The 20565-nt window shown below is 43.0% G+C and overlaps 1 protein-coding gene across 1 annotated transcript; it reads left to right on the top strand.

Moving 5' to 3' along the window:
- Positions 1-106: 106 nt before the first annotated feature.
- On the top strand, positions 107-19964 carry LOC122416996 (proton-coupled amino acid transporter-like protein CG1139). Its single transcript, XM_043430185.1, has 8 exons — positions 107-423; positions 15804-15862; positions 16376-16501; positions 16609-16881; positions 17082-17166; positions 17298-17570; positions 17698-18052; positions 18136-19964. Exons 1-8 carry the CDS (start codon positions 388-390, stop codon positions 18378-18380), a joined length of 1452 nt encoding a protein of 483 aa, XP_043286120.1. The 5' UTR covers positions 107-387; the 3' UTR covers positions 18381-19964.
- Positions 19965-20565: the final 601 nt, after the last annotated feature.

The raw sequence follows: 20565 nt of genomic DNA, 5'->3' as shown, positions 1-20565 counted from the left end.
AGTTTAAAAGTCAGAGAAGAGTTGAACAAAAAGATAATTGAACCGGGCCGTGGAGGAGTTGAAGTATACAATTGTGGTAAGCTCGCAGGTTTCACGAGGTGCTACTATATAAATAATACTTCGCAGTTCCTCAGATCAGTTCGCTTGTGGCTACCGTACCTGTCGCGACACAATGAAGCATTATCGGATTTTCCGGCACTGATAGTACGAGTTTCCAATTTTTTTCTTCGTTCATTAACGACGCGATTTCGAATAGAAATATATATTTTTTTTTTCACTCTTTTTCACTGTCGCACTCTTCGTACGGTTTTCACGGCTTTTTTCTTCGCAAATTTTGACTTTTATTTTTAATTTATCAACTTACGAAAAAACTACAGTGCACGCAGGATGGCGCACGACAATTTGGGATTCACGGCCAGTACGGTAAGTTTCTCTTTGTCCTTACGAGATCTCTGACCGCCTTCACTGTTTATGTTCGACTAGCGTTCGTACCGTGCTCGTATTTTCTATTCTTACGTTACGTGTGTCTGTCAATATTTTTCGCACACGTTTCCCATGCTCTCGCGGTCATTGTAGAAACGAAATATTCCCCGCCGTTTTCCTCCTGTCTCACAAACTTGTTTGACTTTTTCTTCAAACTTTTGATCCGTCAAAATAAATACCGGTTCCAATGACACTTTGTGACAAATCTTTCCACTTTTTTCTCCCAACAATATTATTATTCGTTCAACAACGCACTGAGAATAACGCTCGAGTCTACCGCGAGTTCTAACCTTTATTTAGTGATGAAGCGTCCAGTCGAACAAATCACAAGTATTTTCGAACGGTTTCAAGAAATTTTTGTCCACTTCGAAATCAATTTCGACGGAAATCTCACTACACGCGATCGTAAGAATGACGGAAACAACTTTTTTTAATTTAATATGCATCGATTAAATATATCCTCAAGGAAATAACCGATTGACTAGAGTGTCTTTTCTTATCTCTTGGAAAAATTAACAATGATTGAGATATTCGATGTCACACAGATATAAAATGCAAGGTTCTGATAATTATTTCAATGCGAAGTGACAGCGTTATTTACAACTCGTGAAAACAGGAGAGCGCGCACAGTATTTTATTTACAATTCATCAGCTAGAAAAAAGTGCTTCGATGCTTATTCTCGTTTCTTTGTCTCGTTCGGATCTGCGCTCCGCGTTTTCGTCGCCGAATCAGAAACCGGACTGCGATTATTTGGATTTGTAATCTTTCCTTCCTCGCACCGAGAGACACAAAAAGGGTCCGATGGTTGTAGGTCAACGTATCAATGCTTTTAGCTTTTTTTTTCAGCGGCTTCGAATCTCGTGTAATTGAGAAAGAAAACGTAGTGAAAACACGAACTGATTCCACGGCAGCGATAAAGGGGCGCTCGAGCGCTTCGGACGGTTGCGTTTCTTCGAAAACTGCGAAAAACACGGTTCGAGGAAAATACTTCGAATTAGAAGAAATTTGTGAATTTTGTCTTTAGTTGGAATAGAAATGGTTTCTGAAGTAAATTCAATGGAGTCGGAATGCGAAGGCGATAATTATATTCAGTAGAAAAATATTCGTCGCGGTGTTTCGAAATAAAAAACGTCAAGATTCCGAACGTTAATCACAAAACCAGTAATTGTTTTCTCAAGTATGCGATTTTCGTGTATTAATAGTTTTCGCGGTCACGTTTTTGACGAAAGAATGCGAGCTCGCGCGCGTCGCGAGACTGCGGAGTGTGACGCTGGATTATCTTCAATCGTAAACGACGCTGAAGTTTGCAACGCTCGAGTCCAACGAAATGAAGGAAAAAACATTTCTAATTCACCAATTATTATTTTTTACTTGACGAAATATCGGTGCAGCTTGAAAAACTACGAATTTCAAATTCGGCAAGTAACAAAATTGGAGAATTACTGGAATCATTAGGGTTTTTTTTACATCATTTCGTTGGACTCCAACGTTGCAAACTTCAGCGTCATAATCGTAATAAGCGTGCGGAACAAAGTGCCGAATAGTGTTCGGCGAGTTGTAACGGATACGAAAACTGTTGAGTAGGTATATAATCGGCGGAGTAGATGTTTGTAATGACGCTGAAGTTTCCAACGTTGGAGTCCAACGAAATGATCTAAAAAACTCTCAAATAATTCCAGTAAATCTCCAATTTTGTTCCCTGCCGAATTTCCAATTTGCCATTTTTCAAGCCACATCAATAATTCGTGAAATAAAAAAATAGTGAATTATAAATCTTTTTTTCGTTCATTTCGTTGAACTCCAACGTTGCAAACTTCAGCGTCGTATGTTTGTATAAATAATCGTTCGGCCAGAGTCGGTGCCGAAAGCATAAGGCGCCGTGTGTCTGCGTGAGAATTGCACGGAGATGCTTCGGGTAATCGGGGAAACTGCTTCGAAAAAGTGTCGATATACACGCGTCGAGCACAGCGACGACGCAGGCAAATCGAGGCTATTCCAGTAGAAAGAGAAGCCGAGGACATAATCGCCGTTTCGTATCGAAAGTTCAATATTTTCTCGACAAATAAGAAACGCACCGAGACCCGTCGATGCGCCCTGATAAGATGCGCAGGGTGCATTCCGTCCCGATAAGATTCCATTCGATTTCAGCTTGTTTTCGAGCGGATTTTCCTCCGTTTAAGGTCTTCTCTCCTCCTCAAAATCAGCGTCTTGACCCCCGTTTTTTTCCTCATGATTCCGGCAACGGGACTCGAATTTATCCGCATTTCGAACGCGCGCACCCTCTCCCCGACGGAGCGCAGCAGCTCAGCCCCCCGGACCGCTCGATCGAATAAAATCCTTTTTCACTGTTAAGGAGCAGAAAATCGCTCGATCGGTCCGTTCCTCGCTGAATCGCGATCTCGAAAGGTCAAACTCCTAAAGATCGCTGCCAGTGAGCGCACTAGCATTTCAAATGGAGCGCGATACATGTGCTCGCTCGGTTTGGTGGGCAGAGTCGTGTGTGTATATACCGGAGAGTTACAATGAGACTCGTGTGTGAATGAAGCGGGTTGCGCCATTCGCCAAGGTCGTCACGGTTATACACATTTATTATTCGCTCGGTGCGAGAGCCTCGCTCGCGCGTAGTAGTGAGAAAAAATGTGTGTTCTTTAATCGAATACGCGAGAGCAGGCAGGCAAGCGGGCGGGTCCTTGTCGTGAGCGTTCGGAGAGAGACCGGAAATGAATATTTTGTTGACAGTTTCCGTGTCGTTGAACGTCACCGCGACGTGTCTTTTATTTGATTTCTTTCATTGGCAAGTTTTTAAAGGTTCTCCAACGACCTCCCGTTTATTTGTGTTCAATGTCGAAAGACGCGATAGAGATTTACTACGGATGACAATTGACTTGATTATCGGCAATTACACTTTTTAGTGTGAAGTTTTTTTCATTAGCAGAACTCGTTGTGTCACGCGTTATGCCAATCGCGGCGTCGTTTCAGGCTTCATTGATGCGAGATTCGTTAAAATTCATTGGATTTCAACTCCCGCCGCGGACGTCGAATTTCGGGAGCCCGGGTGACAATTCGGCGGGAAAATTTGGCGAGTTTATCTTCGTTATTTTCACTCGGAGCCCCCGAAAATCTTGTCACACCTGCGATTGGTAGTTTCTCCACTGCCCCCCGTGAGCGATTCGGGCGCGCGCGGTGCTCCGCTCTCCGCCAACCGGAAGCCGATAATTCTATCAAAGTGGTTAAGTGTTGAGCTGTTTTCAATGCTCTCCCGCGCGCGCGATTTATCGAGTGCGTTAGACGCGAGCGATCCCGCGTGCACACAATGGACTTGAATCGCTCATCGCGTACAACGCTGCCAACCTCCAAATTGCTTTTCTCGCCTCGTGGCGCTATTGAAGGCCCGAGAGTACGTCCTCGAAGCCGATGACGCCGCTCGCCGGCCGATTTGATCCCCCGATCGAGCGGAACCTCACCGGAGATCGGGCGAGCCCGGAAACTCGCATTTTCTAGTGAAACCACCTGCGAGAGCGCGCAACGAAACTCGAGGATGCTCCTTAATAAAATCGAAATGAAAATTACCTTGGAGGAATGAGAGATACGTGCAGGCACTTGAAATTTTATCAGTACGCACACCTCATCAGCCGATTTTCGCCATTCAAGTTCTCCGTGCAAAATTCCTCAACCGAGTGACGTTATCGATTAACCCTACACCTCGTGTGCCTTTTTTCATACCCTCAACCTCATGACCGGGGTTTGAACGCACCCCACTCTTTTTTTCTTTATAAATCCGGTCCTACGATGCTAAACTGACTTTATCCTACACCATTTTCTTCGTTTTTTTATAACGAAAAGAATGATGTACGATAAAACTAATTTCAATTGAATTTATATATTTAAAAAATCCGTCGATAATCAGTCGATAATGTGACTTGTTAGGACGGGAGCGTAGTTTGAAGTTCGCGTGGGGTGTGCTCACACCCCAGTCATGCGTTCTAGGGTTAAGGAGGGTGGATCGCAACGATACAGTGTTGCTGTGCTAAACCACGTTGAAAAATGCTCAAAATTAAAATTTCCAAATTGCTTCCTCAATAAGATGCTCAAGATGCACGGTGGTGCTCAAAGCTTACTCTATGAACTGCTATATATTTGTCATTTTGGCTTCCTCGAGCTTTGAGCATCGTGCATCTCGACCCCGTCTTGAGGAGGCAATTTGCAAATTTTCATTTCCAGCATTCTTTTTTTGTCTACAAGGAAATAATGTATTTTCTCTACCTTCTTTTACGAAGATAAATTTATCTCTTTGCTAATTTTCATAGTTCTTCTATTTACATTGAAATTAAATAATTCCGACAACTTTGCTGCGGAAAGTATAGAAGAGCAAGTACAGGCTTGTACGCGATATATTACGAAAATTTCAAAAATCGAAGCGGTTTGAAAATTTTTTAAAAAACTCATATTTTCGTAAAATTCAAAAAATCACAAAATTCAAAGGGCTCGACCGATATTTCCCAAACTCAATAGCAACCTTCCCGTTATGATAATCTATTTGTAAGAAAATGATCAGAGTAAACAAAAAATTGGTAATAAATATTAAAATTTTCGGAAGTTGGAGGAGCGTCGCCACCCTTTTTACGAAAATTTCAAAGCGTCCTAGGATTCGTATTTTTTTACGAATTCTGACAACATTGTCAGAGAACGAAGAGCTCGTATGGATTAACATCTGTGCAAAACGGTAGCCCTGTATCTCGAGTCGTTTTCGAGTTATAAGCGTTTTAATTTTTCATCATCGTCGCATAGCATCGCATAAAGTATAAAGAATTTCAAAATAATACCTCGTAGCTCTCGAGTTATTGAACACTAAAGTTCACCTGTATAAGCATAGAGTTTACATTTATACAGTTATACGTCTCGTGCATAAGAATAACTTCGACGCAACGCTCAATTATTCGATAACGGTGTGGTAAAAAAATTTGAAAAAATTTTTACTTGTATGCTTGATACGAAAGAATGTCAAAAGCAAATTTGATCGAATTCTCATTATTTCGATTTCGCGATCGCCACCCTCCTTGAGGCCTTGTGTTGCGGCCGGCTAAAAACGTGGTTTTCTTGATTTTTTTTTTCTACAAGAAAATTAATGTTTATTGAAAAACTGTGAACGACATTGATTAGTACATATGCTCGTGTACTTGTGCAATTTTTTTCGCAAAAAAGTGCCTCAAAACGGCGCAACTCCAGCAGTATTCCAAGTAACACCTTCGATCTATACAAAATTTATACCACTTATTCGTTATTATAATAGTTCGGGCCTGGACGAAGGATTCGCTGATAAAAAAAAAACAAAAAAAAAACAAAATGGCGACGGTTTTACGAAAAAATTCATTCTGCGAGGTGCTAAATTTTCGGTTTTTTGTTACGATTCTTTTTTTCCAACAAAATACGAAATCCTCCGTCCAGGCCCTGGCTGTTGTGGTATAAATTTGGTGTGGCTCGGGTCAATGGTTTTTCGGTAATCGTGTCCACTGCAAAGGTATGTTTCCTGAGACGAAAAATGCTCCGGTGGGGGAAGGAGTTTTCGGGTCCTTGGGAAGCGACTCGGTGCGGAAAGTACTAGTAGCAGGGAAATTCGGAGCTGCGCTCGACTCGATTCGTCGAGTGAGTAACGCCGACGATAAAAGTGACGTTACGTTCGGCCGTAAAGACGGCGGCGCTTCGCCGTTTTTCAGGCTCAATGTGAGCACGGTACTTCGACGTTAATCTCCGGCGAGGTTTTTCGTCGGGGAAAAAGCGATTTCGTTTGACGTTTTCCTCGCTCCTGCTCACGAAGCGGAAATAAATTCTCATCGATCTTCGGACCGTCAGTTTCGTCGTGCAGGGCCTCGAATCCTCGGTAATGTTTCTCGATTGTTTACCTACCACCGTTGAAATCGTCGCTCACCGAATCGCCAGGGAAACGTCGTCGGAATGCCAAAATTCCGAGGCCCCGAACGTTGCTCCCGATGTGAGCCGGGGCTCGATTCTTTCAAGGGCGTCTTGCTTGCCCCGCGAGGTAGAATTTTCCCTTCGCCTTCCCGACTTCCCGGACTCCGGTTATTCGCCGAGTCTCTCTCCCGAGGCTTTTCCTCCGGCGCGACAATGTCGCGTTACTCCGATCGCGAAAGCGCGAGCGATGAGGCGCCCGATAAAAGCTTGAACCGCGTTCAAACAAGCCAATCTAATATTAGTGCAAAGACATTTCGTTAGTGGGAACGGATGCATCGGGGGCGACTGCACTATCAGGAAAATCCGCCTGGCGCATGGCTCGCGGGGACTGAAAAAATCTCCGCGGGGAGAAAGGCGAGCGATAATTGCGAAACTCGAGATTCCCGAGCCGTTACTCGACTCGAGTCGATTCCAGGGGACTTTCGTGCTCGATTAAAACGCGCTTGTTAAATACTTGATTGAGTGGCACGAGACGCTTCGGCATCACTCGACGATCTAACGTCTTCTCTAATTCTCAATTTACGTGCGCGCTCGAGTATTTCATAACCCCGACAAACGTTCGCATCGTGGTGAGAGACTCGCGCGGATTGGGAGCAAAGAAATTCACTCGGAAACGCGAAGCGACGAATTTTTCCGACCTGCTCGCACCGTCGATCGCACAACTTTGGGAAAAACAGTAAACAAAGGCTCGCATTCCTCGGCCAAAATTGATTCATTTTTACCTCCTTCGGTCGAGAGCTTATCGCACGATCGCTCTGCTATTCCGGCCCCATTAAATCCCGGCGGCCTTATCAAAATACTGCTCTCTGCCACTCCTAAAATTTTCCCAGCTAAGGCGCCGGAGCTCTCTGTATTCACAGGTTCGAAGGGACGATAAAGCCTCTTGTAAAAACCGGTTTTCGGACGATTACAAGCTCCGCTAATCCGCCGAGCCTCCTCATCAGCGAGCACCATGACTTCGTAAATTTCTCATTTATTTTCATCTTAAGGAGGGTGGATCGCGACGATACAATGTTGCCATGCTAAGCCACGTTAAAAACATAAAGAATTTCATAAAATTCGGTAAATCTATTCTTTCAAAATATTTAAGACAATATCAATTTTTTACATTTTTTTACCGCATAGCTCTCGAGTAATTTATTTGTACATCTCGCGCATAAGAAGTTCGATTTAACGCTCAATTGTGCGATGACCATGTGGTAAGAAAATTTGAAAAAAATTGTATCTCTATACTGGATTGCCAAAGAACGTTATCACCAAATTTGACCAAACTCTGATTATTTTGATTTCGTGATCCACCCTCCTTAAAGTTTAACAAAGAATTCGTCAATCTCGGAAAATTCAGGGCTCGCGAAAACGATTCCCATCGCTCGAATAACTCAAAAAAAAACAAACAAAAACAGACACCACACACGAACGTAGCGATGCGAAGGAAGAAAAATGGCACAACTGATTGATTGCTCACATTGTATTAAAATAAAATTGGAAGCGAATGAAAAGAAAATAATATCGAGAGACAATTTTTGTTCGTGAACCTCGAAGAACGAAGTCGCGTTTCGAAAGAATTCGATAATAAAGAATTTCGAATTTATTGTATCCGATCCTATATTCGTAACGGAGCATTTCGAATCTAGTAACGAAAATTCACCGCAGACTTTCATATTTATCCGCAATCAACGGTTCAAACGAATATTTCAGTTATTCTTCACATCCCAGTGGTTACAAGCTCAAAGCTCATTTCACACGACGATTATTATCCTCGTGCTTATTCTCCCCGTGAGTTGTATCCTCCATCAATTTTTTCTTCACCCTTATTTCGTTCGTTGGTTATTTTACCAGGCTATTCAGGCCCGACGCCTGTAAAAACCTCGAGAATTGACGCGAAAATTTCAGCAGTTTTGACCAATAATTCGCGACCCCCCCCCCCGACCCCCGACGCAGCGAGATCCGATCGCCGATCTTTCCGAGATCCAAGATTGCGTGCTGCTCGCCTATCCAGCGGAAGAGGGCGAGGGAGAGAAAATCGAGGGAGTCGTTAAATCACCGGGTATAAGACGTGCCGCCGGAAAATTATTAATTATCCACGCTCGCTGAAAAAAAGGTGTGTCTTTAGGATCAGTTCGAGTGCTCTCTCGCGCTCTCTTATACTCCCGGGATATCTGCTTCGAACTCGATAAATCTGGAAATCTTGACTCACGTGTGTACCACAAACGTGTGCTTGTGATTGGCCCCGCATAATCAATGACACAGCTGCGGACTGCTGGACGCTCGAGTCCGGCCCGCCGCGCTTGTTCCTTATATATTCGTAATAAACATGCATCTCGCCCGACTAGTCTCTAATAATATGCTCGGTGCGGTATTAAATCATCACGAGCGGTCGGCCGCTCGTGCACAGATTCGCTAACTATTGTGCAATCCCGCGTGCACGAACTCGCGTCTCGTCTCGGCGCGCCCTCTTTCGTTGGAAATGGCGTTTTTGAAAATCGGAAGAAAAGGCGGCTCGGTGAAATCTTTCACCGCAATTTCAACGAGTTCCTCGCGTTGGAGTCCAACGAAATGGTCGAAAAAAACTCTCCAATAATTCCAGTAATTCTCCTATTTTGTTGTTCCCTGCCAAATTTGCGATTCGTAGTTTTTCAAGCTGCACCAAAACGATTCGTGAAATAAAAAATTGGTCAATTACAGACGTTTTTTTCGTTCATTTCGTTGGACTCCAACGTTGGAAACTTCAGCGTCGTGCATGGGAAAGGGAGGAGGAGACGAAAGAAATTTGAAAAATTGGAGATTGGGAGAAAATAGGAGAGAAGGAGGTTTTAAAATATCACGAATTTTGAATTTTTGTAAAAAATTCTTCACTGTGTTGTCCCTGAAACGTCGAAGCTCTTTCGTGGCTTTGGAACGATGGAAAAATCTCAAATCGTGCGCAATAAAGAAAAGGCGGTTATAAAAGAGTCGCGAGTTTCATTGCGAAGAGACGAGAATTTTCAATTCTCTTTCGCCGGCGTCCCCTCGCCCTACTAATCGGCGAGATTTCCAAAAGTTTGTCGCGCCCAATCGAACTCGGAAATTTTGGAGAAGCACTAAAACCAGAGCAGGCGATAAAGTAATGACGAAATTGCCCCGAGTTATGGAATAAAACTGGAGAAATAAAAGCAATAAAAGTCGCTCACTGCGCACACCTGAGCGCGCTATCTTAATTGATAATTTCGTAATATATTTCGTCCATTTGAGAGTTCGGACGTCATCGAAAGCGCGTCGACGACGATTAGATTCCTCGGATTTCTTCACCTCGATTATTCGTGACTGGGGTAAATGCTATCGAAATAATCGCTTTCCCTCGGACATCGCGCGACGAGCTGCAACAGCTTCGCTCGCATTTCCTTCGAATCTTTCGTTTTGCTCGCTCCCACCGTAACAACGGATACCAATAAATCTGAAAAGCAGCCTTAAAAATGATTTTACAATGCCTCGTAAAATTAACGAGCCACCATCAATCCGTTGTATCGATATTTACGATAGATCAAATATAAATTTTAGCGGCTCGCGTTGAAATCGCTCTAATCGCACGATTAGTCTCGGCTTATCTCTGTTTTCAAACTTGTGTCTTCTCCCCGCGTACTTCATGAGATAATCCACGAAGCGTGGAAATATTTAATCGACCTTTCACGTGCTTAAGGTAGGAAAATAACAAGTACGATTTCAAGAAATTCAAGTCAGAGAAACTCTGTGAGTGGGTGACGAAACACCTGACGCCCGATCGCGGGTCTGCCCCTGCAGTGCCTTTTCCACTTCCCCAATTAGGACGCGCGACTGGCCTCGCGTCCTTTGCCGTTGAGTTTGGAGCTCCGAGGGCCGGAGACCGTTGTTTTCCGAAAGATTGCGTAGACAATAATCGTTTGAGCGATCAAGGTGGTGCTCGGAAATCTCGCAAACTATTTGGCACTCTCCTTATCGCCTCGTGGCTCATTTAAGGTATGTTTATGAGCGTCTAAATTGGAGTTATTAATTAGAAATCGTAAGAAAAATTTTTCAACTTGGCTCATCACGAGTGAAATTACGAGCCATTAATTAATCGGGGATCCGTCACCGACCGAACCCAGAATTTCATCGTCCCTGGCTCAAATACTGCAGTAGTTTATGTCAAAAATCGCTTCGGGGAGGGCAAAGGGAAAACACGAAGGTAAATGGATAAAGATAAAAGCGTCAAGTCTATGACAGGAATGGCCCGAGCCAAAAAGAGACAAAATGCCGAAATATGAGCAAACGTGAGGTTGTACGAGTGCTCGTTACTAATTTCGTTCAATTTTTAACATCATTGTCACAGGTGAGACAATCGTCTCGAATTTTTTTCCAGACCTACATTATATAAACTTTATTGCATTGCATTATAAACTTCGTATAAGAAGCGTTCATTCGTTATATGGAAAGATAAAAGGAAAGATCGTGTGTATTTTTTTCATATTTAAGCACTTAAGGAGTTTCGGTATAGGCGATACAATGTTGCCATGCTAAACCATGCTAAAAGCATAAAAAATTTCAAAAAGTTTAGAATTTTATAAAATTTGGTGAACATATTCTTTAGTGCCAAATTTGACAATACAAATTTTTTAAGATTTTTCTTCTACACAGTTATCGAGTAATTGATCACTAAAGTTTACGTGTATAAGCATAGCGTTTCCATATATATAGGTATACATTCCGGGCATAAGAAATCTGCTTTAATGCGTAATTACTCGATAACTAAGTAGAAGAAAATTTTGAAAAAAATTGTGTTTTTGCACTTGATGTTGAACAACATTATCACCAAGTTTGATCAATTTCTTAATATTTTGACTTTTGTACCGAAACTCCTTAATAGCCGATAAGACGAAGCCTTAAAGATTCGGTATGCGCGACAGTCGCGACGAGCCATCGAAACTCTGTAAATTTCAAGACTTTATTAAGAAAATCGTATCTTGGGTGATGGTCAAACGAAAATTCGATGGATTTCTTCTCCCCTCGAGTCCTATCGAGTCGCCATCGAAGCTCTGACGAATGTCGAGGCTCAGAGGGAAAAATGAGTATTTTTTTAACACCGAGAGTCCCCCGGATCGCTTCCAATTCGACGATTCGCTTTTGGGATCTTTGAACCGGAGCAGGCCCTCGTCCCTAAAAGTGTGGTGGGAGTCCGCGATCCTCCGATTATCGATCACGAAAACAAGCGATGTTTCGACGGCTTATCCGACACGAAATTTGTACTCGAGCCACGGCTATCGCGCTTTGAAAAAAACGATCTCAAGTACGCGCGATAACGCGCCAAGGACCAAATCAGTGCGATCGAACTTCTGATAATCCTTATCGGAAGTGAAACAACGTTCAGCGGAGTGTTCGTTGTTTGATTTTTAATTTGATCGGTCGAAGAGATTGACGGAGTTGACAAATTTTTCCATCGCCGAGGAGCTGATTCATCGTTTAACGAGAGTACCGAGCGCGTCATATGCTCGCGGTTGTTTTCCGAGAGTGCAAGGAGCCTCCGCCTTCGTTATTTTCCACTTTCAAACTCCCCGGAATTTCCATTCAACGAAAATAAGTGAAAAAAATGGACTTTGGAGCCGGGAGCGTGCTTAATCACCGGCGTTTGAGGTAATTGACACGAGTCCCCCGAAAAAGTCACTCTCCAAATTCCCATTCATCGCGGTAACGAGCCCGTTCAATGGACAGTGGAAATTTCCAGCGATTTCGAGTCACATTATCGCCGCTGGCCGCCGCAGCCCCGCTTTGAAATCCGGACGTCAGTGTTCATTATCTCTCGACCGAGGGTTCGATGTCCCGATACTCCGTCGCCATCGATCGAGACCGTTCTCTGCGGAAGCAGTAGAAATCTGAAAATCTTTCGAGCTTCCGAGTTCCCCAAAGTCGCTCGGTCGGCGAGCTAGCCCCTCGCGCCGCGGGAGCTGTGGGGAAATCGGAACGAAAATTTTCCGGAGCCAGTTCGACCAATGCCAAAAATATGCCCCCGATCGAGCAAGTCGAAGTATTTCTGCTTGCCGAAATTCGAGTCGATTTACAGGCCCTTGGTATCGCACGTGTCCAGGAACTCGTACGCGACGAACAACTCTCTATTAATCCGTCGAGAGTGGAAGTATCGAGCGAGAGAAAACGGAGAAGTGGAGAGGGCTGTTTGGCCTTGAGGCTAATAAAATTTACTGTTGCAAACGCAAACGCGATCGGGAAATCGTTTAAAAGTACAAGCAACGCTAATGTGTTTACGTTCGAATCACTTGGCGTTGTGCGTCAGATGTCATCTGGTTATTACGTGGATTCGTGGAATGCTTAATTCAATACAATTTTCATTGCATTTCGTTATTTATGAGCTAATTACCGCGGTGAAACGGCGGGGGAGGCTTCACCGCGGAGTGTCCACTTGCCCTGGAAGCTGCGCGGAACCAGCAGCGGTTAATAATGATTCTTCAAACTTTTGGAATTTCTCCAGCTTACGCACGTTGCGTCGAGGAATATCGGCTGTTTTCAAGGGGCCTGCCGGGCAAAAAAAGACTATTTTTACAAATTTTGTTTGACCGGTATAAAAAATATGGATATAAAAAGTATTGGTCCTGAAAATACTCGAAATTTTTTTTATATACTCATTTTACTCAGATTTCGTACAGACAAAATGCCGGCCATTTTTCGAAAAACTGGGAAAAAACACGGGGCTCAATTTTGGTAGGATCGGTTGAATAGTTTCGGAGATTTGATGAACGCGAGCCGTCCGAAAAGGGAATTTTGAGAAAAAGGCGTTTAAACAAAGGCGGGTGTACGAGGTATCGCGCGCACTGGGCGGTGCGTTCATATTAGCGCGTTCGGACAGCCGAGCAAACGTCGCTCAAAAGTGCACTTGGACTGCTCGGATCTTTTAAAAATTTGACTACGATACTTAAAAATAAGTATACTTTCGAAAAATGCAACAAAAAAAATGGATTTTTTGAAAATTCTAATTGAGGCCCTTAACTGAGAGCCGGGGAATTGCAGCTTTTCGTCGAGCGTCGAGTTGCATTCTTCGGGCGCATTAAGGTACCGGAAATAACTTTCGACGGATCGACATATTTTTGGTGGGAATAAATTCGATGGAAAGTCTCGAGGCCTGAAAAATGTAATTGGAGGCGCGGGGGAGCAGCGTCCGCAGACGCGAATGGAAAGATCGCTGTGAAACGGCGCTAAAAAAGCGTATTACAGAATCGACGAAGGTCGTTCGCCACGATTTTCTTTCTCGGTAGTGTTAGTTAAGTTGTGCAATATCTGAGATAATTGTACGGTACAAGTGGTTCGAGCATAAAATGAATAAACGGCGGAGCAATACTAATGCGGCCACTTGACCGCGCGAGCGTGCATACGGGGCCTTCCAAGAGGAAACGACTGCTCGGTGCATAACGCGCTCCTTCGCGTTCACTCGAATCTCCATTTCTCATTTAGCGAGCCTCCGCCGCGGAAACGGATTGTTTTTACGATTTTTCGAGCAATCGGATTAGCCAAGCTGAGTAAAATGCTCGACGTTGCCGTGGCGTTTCTCTCGTTTCTTCACGTTGACGATCGGCTGTAAGAAGTGCTAGTAGAAAAAGGGGCGTGAAAGTTCGTTAGCTCGCGGCCACGCTCGATTCCTCGTTTCAGCTAAAATCGTTGAATTCCACGATTTTAAAATCAAATTTCTTCCTTTTCTCTCCCCCACGAAATCTCTCTCGTTCATCTCTCGTTCATTGGCAGAAAACCACCTGAAAATAGCCGCGCGAATTCCAACCCCGCTGCGACAACGCACCGGCCTCCCGAAGGTCGCGAACCTGTCAAATCAGCTCGGAATGCCTCATACGCTTGACGACAGCGTTCTTAAGTAGCCATGTCCCGACGGACGAGACGACTCTTCTTTGCGCAAAAGGCCTTGAATGATTCAGCATACGGGACGCGCGCATAGTTCTCAAATATTCCTAGACCGCGCGTACTCCGCGAGATTACCTAGTAAGGAAAATACGCGTCCGACTATGAGATTCGACGTCGCGAATGTGAGAGCGATAGCCACTCGACTCAATTGCTTGCTGCGCCGATCTAAACTGGTTTACTCTCAGCACTACGAGCCCCGCGTTTCAGCCGATTTGTATCAAAACTGAGCAGTCGTCATGCTTGCAAGGGAAAAAAATGATTATTAATCGAATAAATAAAAAATTCATTATTTATTCAATGATTTTCTCAATTTATATCATTTCTTATGAATTTAACCCTCCGTGGTCGACAGGCCTCGAAATGACGCGGAGCGCGCCCGAGGAAGCTGCGCGGTTAAACCGCACTGTCAGAGTTATCGACTTATTTTATTATTTTCATCAATTTATCAGTTTATCATTTAAATCGTCTCGTTAATAATTTAATATGATTTGTATGAAAATAAATATTCAATTAATTGAACGAAGAATCGCGAGGAGAGAATGAAAATGACGAAACGCTTCGCGATCGGAGGTGAAACGACTCGAAAATCGTCGGTTTTTTCCCCCGGACGACTTTCAATTCTCGATAATAAAATCTGTATTAACGGTGATTAGATTCCCCAGGTAAGGCGAGGTGACGCATAGTTGCAAATTGTAGGGTTCGGTGTCAAGGAGAACGAGATTGAGTATCGTTTGTTAATGCCCCTTCTCTAAATCACAGGCTCCTTCTGAGCGATTGGAACGGGTATTAAGGGGTCTAGCCCGATAAGGCGAACAAAAAAATATGAATTTCACGAATTTGTTTTAATCGGTATAAATTATAAATGTGGATATGAAAAGTGTTGGGCCTAAAAATACAGCCTTAAAATGCTCGAAATATTTTTTTTATACTCATTTTACTCAGTTTTCGTACAGAAAAATGGGGGAGAAGAAAGGTCCGAACAAAAATACGAGTGCGCGTCGTTGTTAAAATCTCTGGAATGGATGATCGGAGAAAAAAATAAAAATGATTTTAGATTCAATGGGCAAATGGCTGTAGCGCATTTCATACGTTTTTTGATTTTATAAAAAATGACAAAATGCCGGGCATTTTTCGAAAAACAACGAAAAAACACGGGGTTCAATTTTGGTAAGGATCGGTTGAATAGTTTCGGAGATTTGATCAACGAGCCGTCCGAAAACGTGATTTTGAGAAAAAGGCGTTTAAACAAAGGCGGGTACGCGGTACTAAAAGTTTACTTGGTACTTTTAAATAAGTATACTTTCGAAAAATGTAATAAAAAAATGGATTTTTTGAAAATTCCAAAGATGGAGGTTTTGGAGCTCAATTTCCTCGAAACTTTATAATGAAAATGAATTCGGAGGGCGAAGCTCTAATATGCGTTCATTTAAATCTGTTTCAGGACGCCGTTGACGCGAAAAACCCTTCGGGCTCGTCGCAGAAGGATCGCAAAGTGGACAGGTACGTGTGGTCGAGTCTCGCACTCGGGAAGTTTTTATTCCCCGGGATGCCAATAACTCAAACGTTATTTACGCTCCATCCTTCCTCATATATGCAAACTCAAATCTGGAATAACAACATTCCTGCATATCGTAGCGCACACAATTGAGGAGGATGTACGATTAGAATCTTCGCTTAATTACGTTTCTACGTTTCCAATGATTCCTGGTAATTTGCCTGTGGAAGTGAATCGTTTGAATATATACGTGCGACGTGACGCATAGAAAATAATTGTGTGAAAACAGCATTCCCAGCAGGGACACACAGTCGAATAAATCATTTCATTTTTCAAGCCGCGTTCGCACGTTCCTTATCTGCGTTGGTCGATCACATTGGAAAAAATGCATCAAATTCACAATGCTTTATTATTGGAGGAGAAGCAACACTTTGGATTGCCTCGAATTCGAGAATGAGCCACGATTAGCTCGTGTATGATTCTTCCTCGATTGAAATGAATTTATAAATCCTTTACAGATTGCCTCTGACGAACATGAAAAACAATGTGTACAGCATCGATTTGGGGGATGAAAAACGACGGGCCAAGGAGCTCGAAACCGAATACGATCCGTACGAGAACAGGGTGGTCGAGCATCCGACGACGTGAGTACCAAAATCTCTGCGATATACCGCGTCGACGCCGTCGACCAACGATCCGCGATTCCACCGAAACAAACGTTTTTCATCTCTTCTCACATTGGTTCTTCCAGGAATCTGGATACCTTGTTTCACCTCCTTAAAGGAAGTCTGGGCACCGGGATTCTCGCGATGCCCCAAGCCTTCGCGCACGCTGGATACGTCGTTGGCTTCGTTGGAACTTTCGTCATAGGATTATTGTGCACGTATTGCATCAGGCTACTTATCAGTGCGGAATACGAGTTGTGTAAAAGGATGAGAGTTCCTTCGTTGACTTATCCTGCAACCGCCGAAGCAGCCTTCAACGAGGGTCCAAGGATATTCAGAGGCTTCGCTGGAACTTCCGTGTAAGAATTTCCAAGGTTTTCCTTGCTCTTGAGCGTCCTCGTTCCTCGCTCTTTCTCGAATTATATTCGAATTCTTCGTGCACCGAGGAGCTGTCACATTTCTTGATAAATTCATGAATTATTCAGTCGGGATCTTTGGACGAATGAACGCTCCGCTATACTTTCGTATTTGGAATAATAAAACGAAATTTATTTTTCAGCCACGTCATCAATGCCTTCCTCCTCATTTACCAGCTGGGAACCTGCTGCGTTTACACTGTCTTCATAGCGGAGAACCTTCAGTCCGTAAGTCCATTTTTCATAATGATTATCTTGGACCTACGAAGCTCCGAAGAGTCCCTCAACCAGGTTGTGGCTCGTCGTTGAAATTTCTCATTTTTGTGACATTTTATTGACGAGGAATTCGCGTCTTTCAGGGATTGAGCCTCTGGGTCCCGGTCGTCGACATAAAATATTATCAGCTTGGAATTCTACTGCCGCTCATATTGATCAATTGGATTAGAAATCTAAAATTATTGGCTCCCCTGTCGACGATCGCGAACGGAGTGACTTTGGTCAGTTTCGGTGTTATACTTTATTACATTTTCCGGGAAGCACCTTCCTTCGAGAACCGTGCACCGGTTGGTCACGTCGAAGACTTCCCGCTCTACTTTGGAACCGTTTTGTTCGCCCTCGAGGCCATTGGTGTCGTAAGTATTTTAATATAATTTATCTCCTCGAAGGATAAGAGAAAAGAAAGCACCGAGGAGAGCGCGACTCGGATATTCGGTTTCGAGGCTTTTAACCAAGTTCGTGTAATTCGCGTCCCTTGGACAGATCATGCCATTGGAGAACGAGATGAAAACGCCGAAGGCTTTCAACGCCCCGTTCGGAGTGTTGAACATGGGAATGGGCGCCATAATATTCCTGTACGTTGGCATGGGATTCTTCGGCTACATTTGCTACGGTGACGACGTCAAAGGAAGCGTCACTCTCAATCTGGCTCCAGGAGAAATTCCAGCGAAAGTCGTCCAGCTCCTCCTCGCCCTCTCGATCTACTTCACCCACGCCCTTCAATGTTACGTCGCCGTCGATATCGTTTGGAACGATTATCTCTGCTCAAAAGTAAAAAAAGAGTCGCGCAAAATGATTTACGAGTACATCGTTCGAACCGCCATCGTCGTCGTGACTTGTGAGTATTTTTCATTCGCGGCATTGTCCGTTGGCTCAGACGCGGTGAAGCATGTTTCTAACTTTGTCATTGTTTCATTCCAGTTTGTATTGCTGTGGCGATACCCAAGTTGGATCTTTTCATATCGTTGTTCGGGGCGCTGTGTTTGTCGGCGTTGGGCCTCGCATTTCCGGCGATAATCGACTGCTGCGCATTCTGGAAGGTGAAGAATCGAAACGGCAAGATTTTCATGGTGGCCAAGAACGGATCGTTGGTGGCGTTTGGATTCTTGGGTTTGGTGGTCGGCACGTGGACCAGTTTGAGTAAAATCATTGAGAGCTTTCAATGAACAAGCCAATCATTTTTATTTGATTGATCTTGAACATGAGTTCACTGTGCTCAACAACTGGACGTTCGATCATCCAGTCTTCATAAACAACAAGAGACGACGATATCCGGTTCCCGGGTATAGATACGAATCGCGACGAGAATCGGAGCCCAAATTTCCAGTTCTCAGCCACACATATCGTCCAATCGAAGCAAAAAGGAGGATTATAGCGAGATAAATGAGAGTTGATTGAGCGAGGACTGCGACGATGAGAGTATCGCGAAGGAACTAAATTTAGTTTATCCAACTGCTGATTTGACCAATAACTACCCTTAATTATTCTTGCATAAATAATTGACCATGACAACTGGGTCTAAATGTATAAAAGACAGAATAACGAGAACTTTGACTAGTGAATTAGAAGAGAGAGAGAGAGAGAGAGAGAAAAAAAAACGTATCAGCCCATTGAACCGCGACCCGATTCATAGTTCACGATCATACAAGTTTTTAGTATACGAAGAGTCGACGGAAAGCGATTGGCGCGATCGCTCGATGAGCTGTGTCATCGCTCCACTCCGTAATGTATTGAATTTTGTATCGATAAGCTGCATGTGCGTGCAGCTCGTTGTCACGTTAACTCAAATATTAAACATCAGTTACCATTTTCGTCATTTTCTTTATCGAATACTCTACTTAGGATTTTACGAATACTGACTCGAGATAGAACGTCGACGAATATTTATTAAATTAAGCTATTTATCGAGCGCAGCGAGGGCGTAGAGCTTTTCGGAACTTTTGAACTTTATTTTTTCTACCTGTTACGTCGACATTTTTGCATGTCGATTGATCGACGTTGTATTGACAAGTATTTAAAAAAACAACGATCTTGTTTATATATACGTAACATAACGAGAAGGCAAAAAGAACACTACAAATAATGATTATTGCACGACAAATAATAATGCTATCTGCCGCAGCTGTGATGGGACTTTGATCGAATGCCAAAGGAGACGCGCGAATTCTTCGTTACATCTCTATTATAGTTATATTATTCGTGTTTATTGTCCTATTTTTCTTCGGAATGTAATTTAAGCTAATTTAACAAATCTTTTGTAATTATTTTTTCGCTTCGTACTCGTAGTTGTGCGACATTGGAAAAACTCGTTTGTACAAAGTTTTGCGTGTGCGAAAATACGAAAAAAAAAAAAAAACAATAACGAAAATGTCACAATTTTCTTCTCAAAGTTTGAATGGACGCGATGCGAACCGATCCAAGATTTCATCGGGTTTTTCCAAGTTGTAATAAAGAAGTGGTGATACATAATACCGGATACAATGAACACCATAAGTGAATTACAGTTTTAGGTAATCTTGTGATTTCCTCTTAGGAAATAATGATCGACGTTCGATACTTTATTGTACACAATGTGTACTTGCACCATTGGAATTCTATTGCGCTTAGGAACTTGGCTGATTGGAAATTTTAACTTGCTCGAGTTCCTAAATCTCGTTTCGACGCAAGACTGCGTGCTCCAATAAAAAAGGCCTGTCGTCACTAATAAACTATGCTTATTGTACAAATACATTGAAAATTGTGATGCGACACTCCTCGTCGGCGTTATCATATTCATTTCCAATCCTCTCGTCGACTATTTTTCTTTTCATTTCCAAGAAAATTTGGCAATCAACGGTTCAAATTTCAAATCATGTTCAAATTTTTCTTTCACCGAGTGTCTTGAAGAACATTCTTTCGTCGTTTCATTCGTATTCGAATCTTTTGCCAGTTTGTTAAAATAAAATTTTGATTATTTTCGAGTCCTTTCGAATCGTTTTTAAGGTCGTTTTCCTCTGGGACTCGATTTATTCTGCTCATAACGAGTCGGAGAATCATAAAAAACGAATCGTTTTGAAGATAATTCGAAGAAAATATGAGAAAATTGTATAAATAATTCCAAAGATCGAAAGTTCTTGTTCGCAGCACGCTCGTGGGAACGTCGTACGTTTATTTACAATCGCTAGTCAATTTTTTATTTAACATTCGACCCGAGCAACGAAATTCTTGAACTTATGAAAAAAAAAATCTATTTTCTTTTCAGTTTTCGTAGATTTTTTCAAACGTCTCGACAAGAGGAAAAGCTCTCAGACAAAATGCCCCCTCGAGTTCAAGAGCGTGACAAAAACTTGACTTTTGAAGCTCCCAGAAGTT

The sequence above is a fragment of the Venturia canescens genome, chromosome 10 (genome assembly GCF_019457755.1).
Source record: "Venturia canescens isolate UGA chromosome 10, ASM1945775v1, whole genome shotgun sequence".
Taxonomy (NCBI): domain Eukaryota; kingdom Metazoa; phylum Arthropoda; class Insecta; order Hymenoptera; family Ichneumonidae; genus Venturia; species Venturia canescens.
Note: the sequence above shows the minus strand (reverse complement) of the source record. Positions and strands in the feature narration are given on the sequence as shown.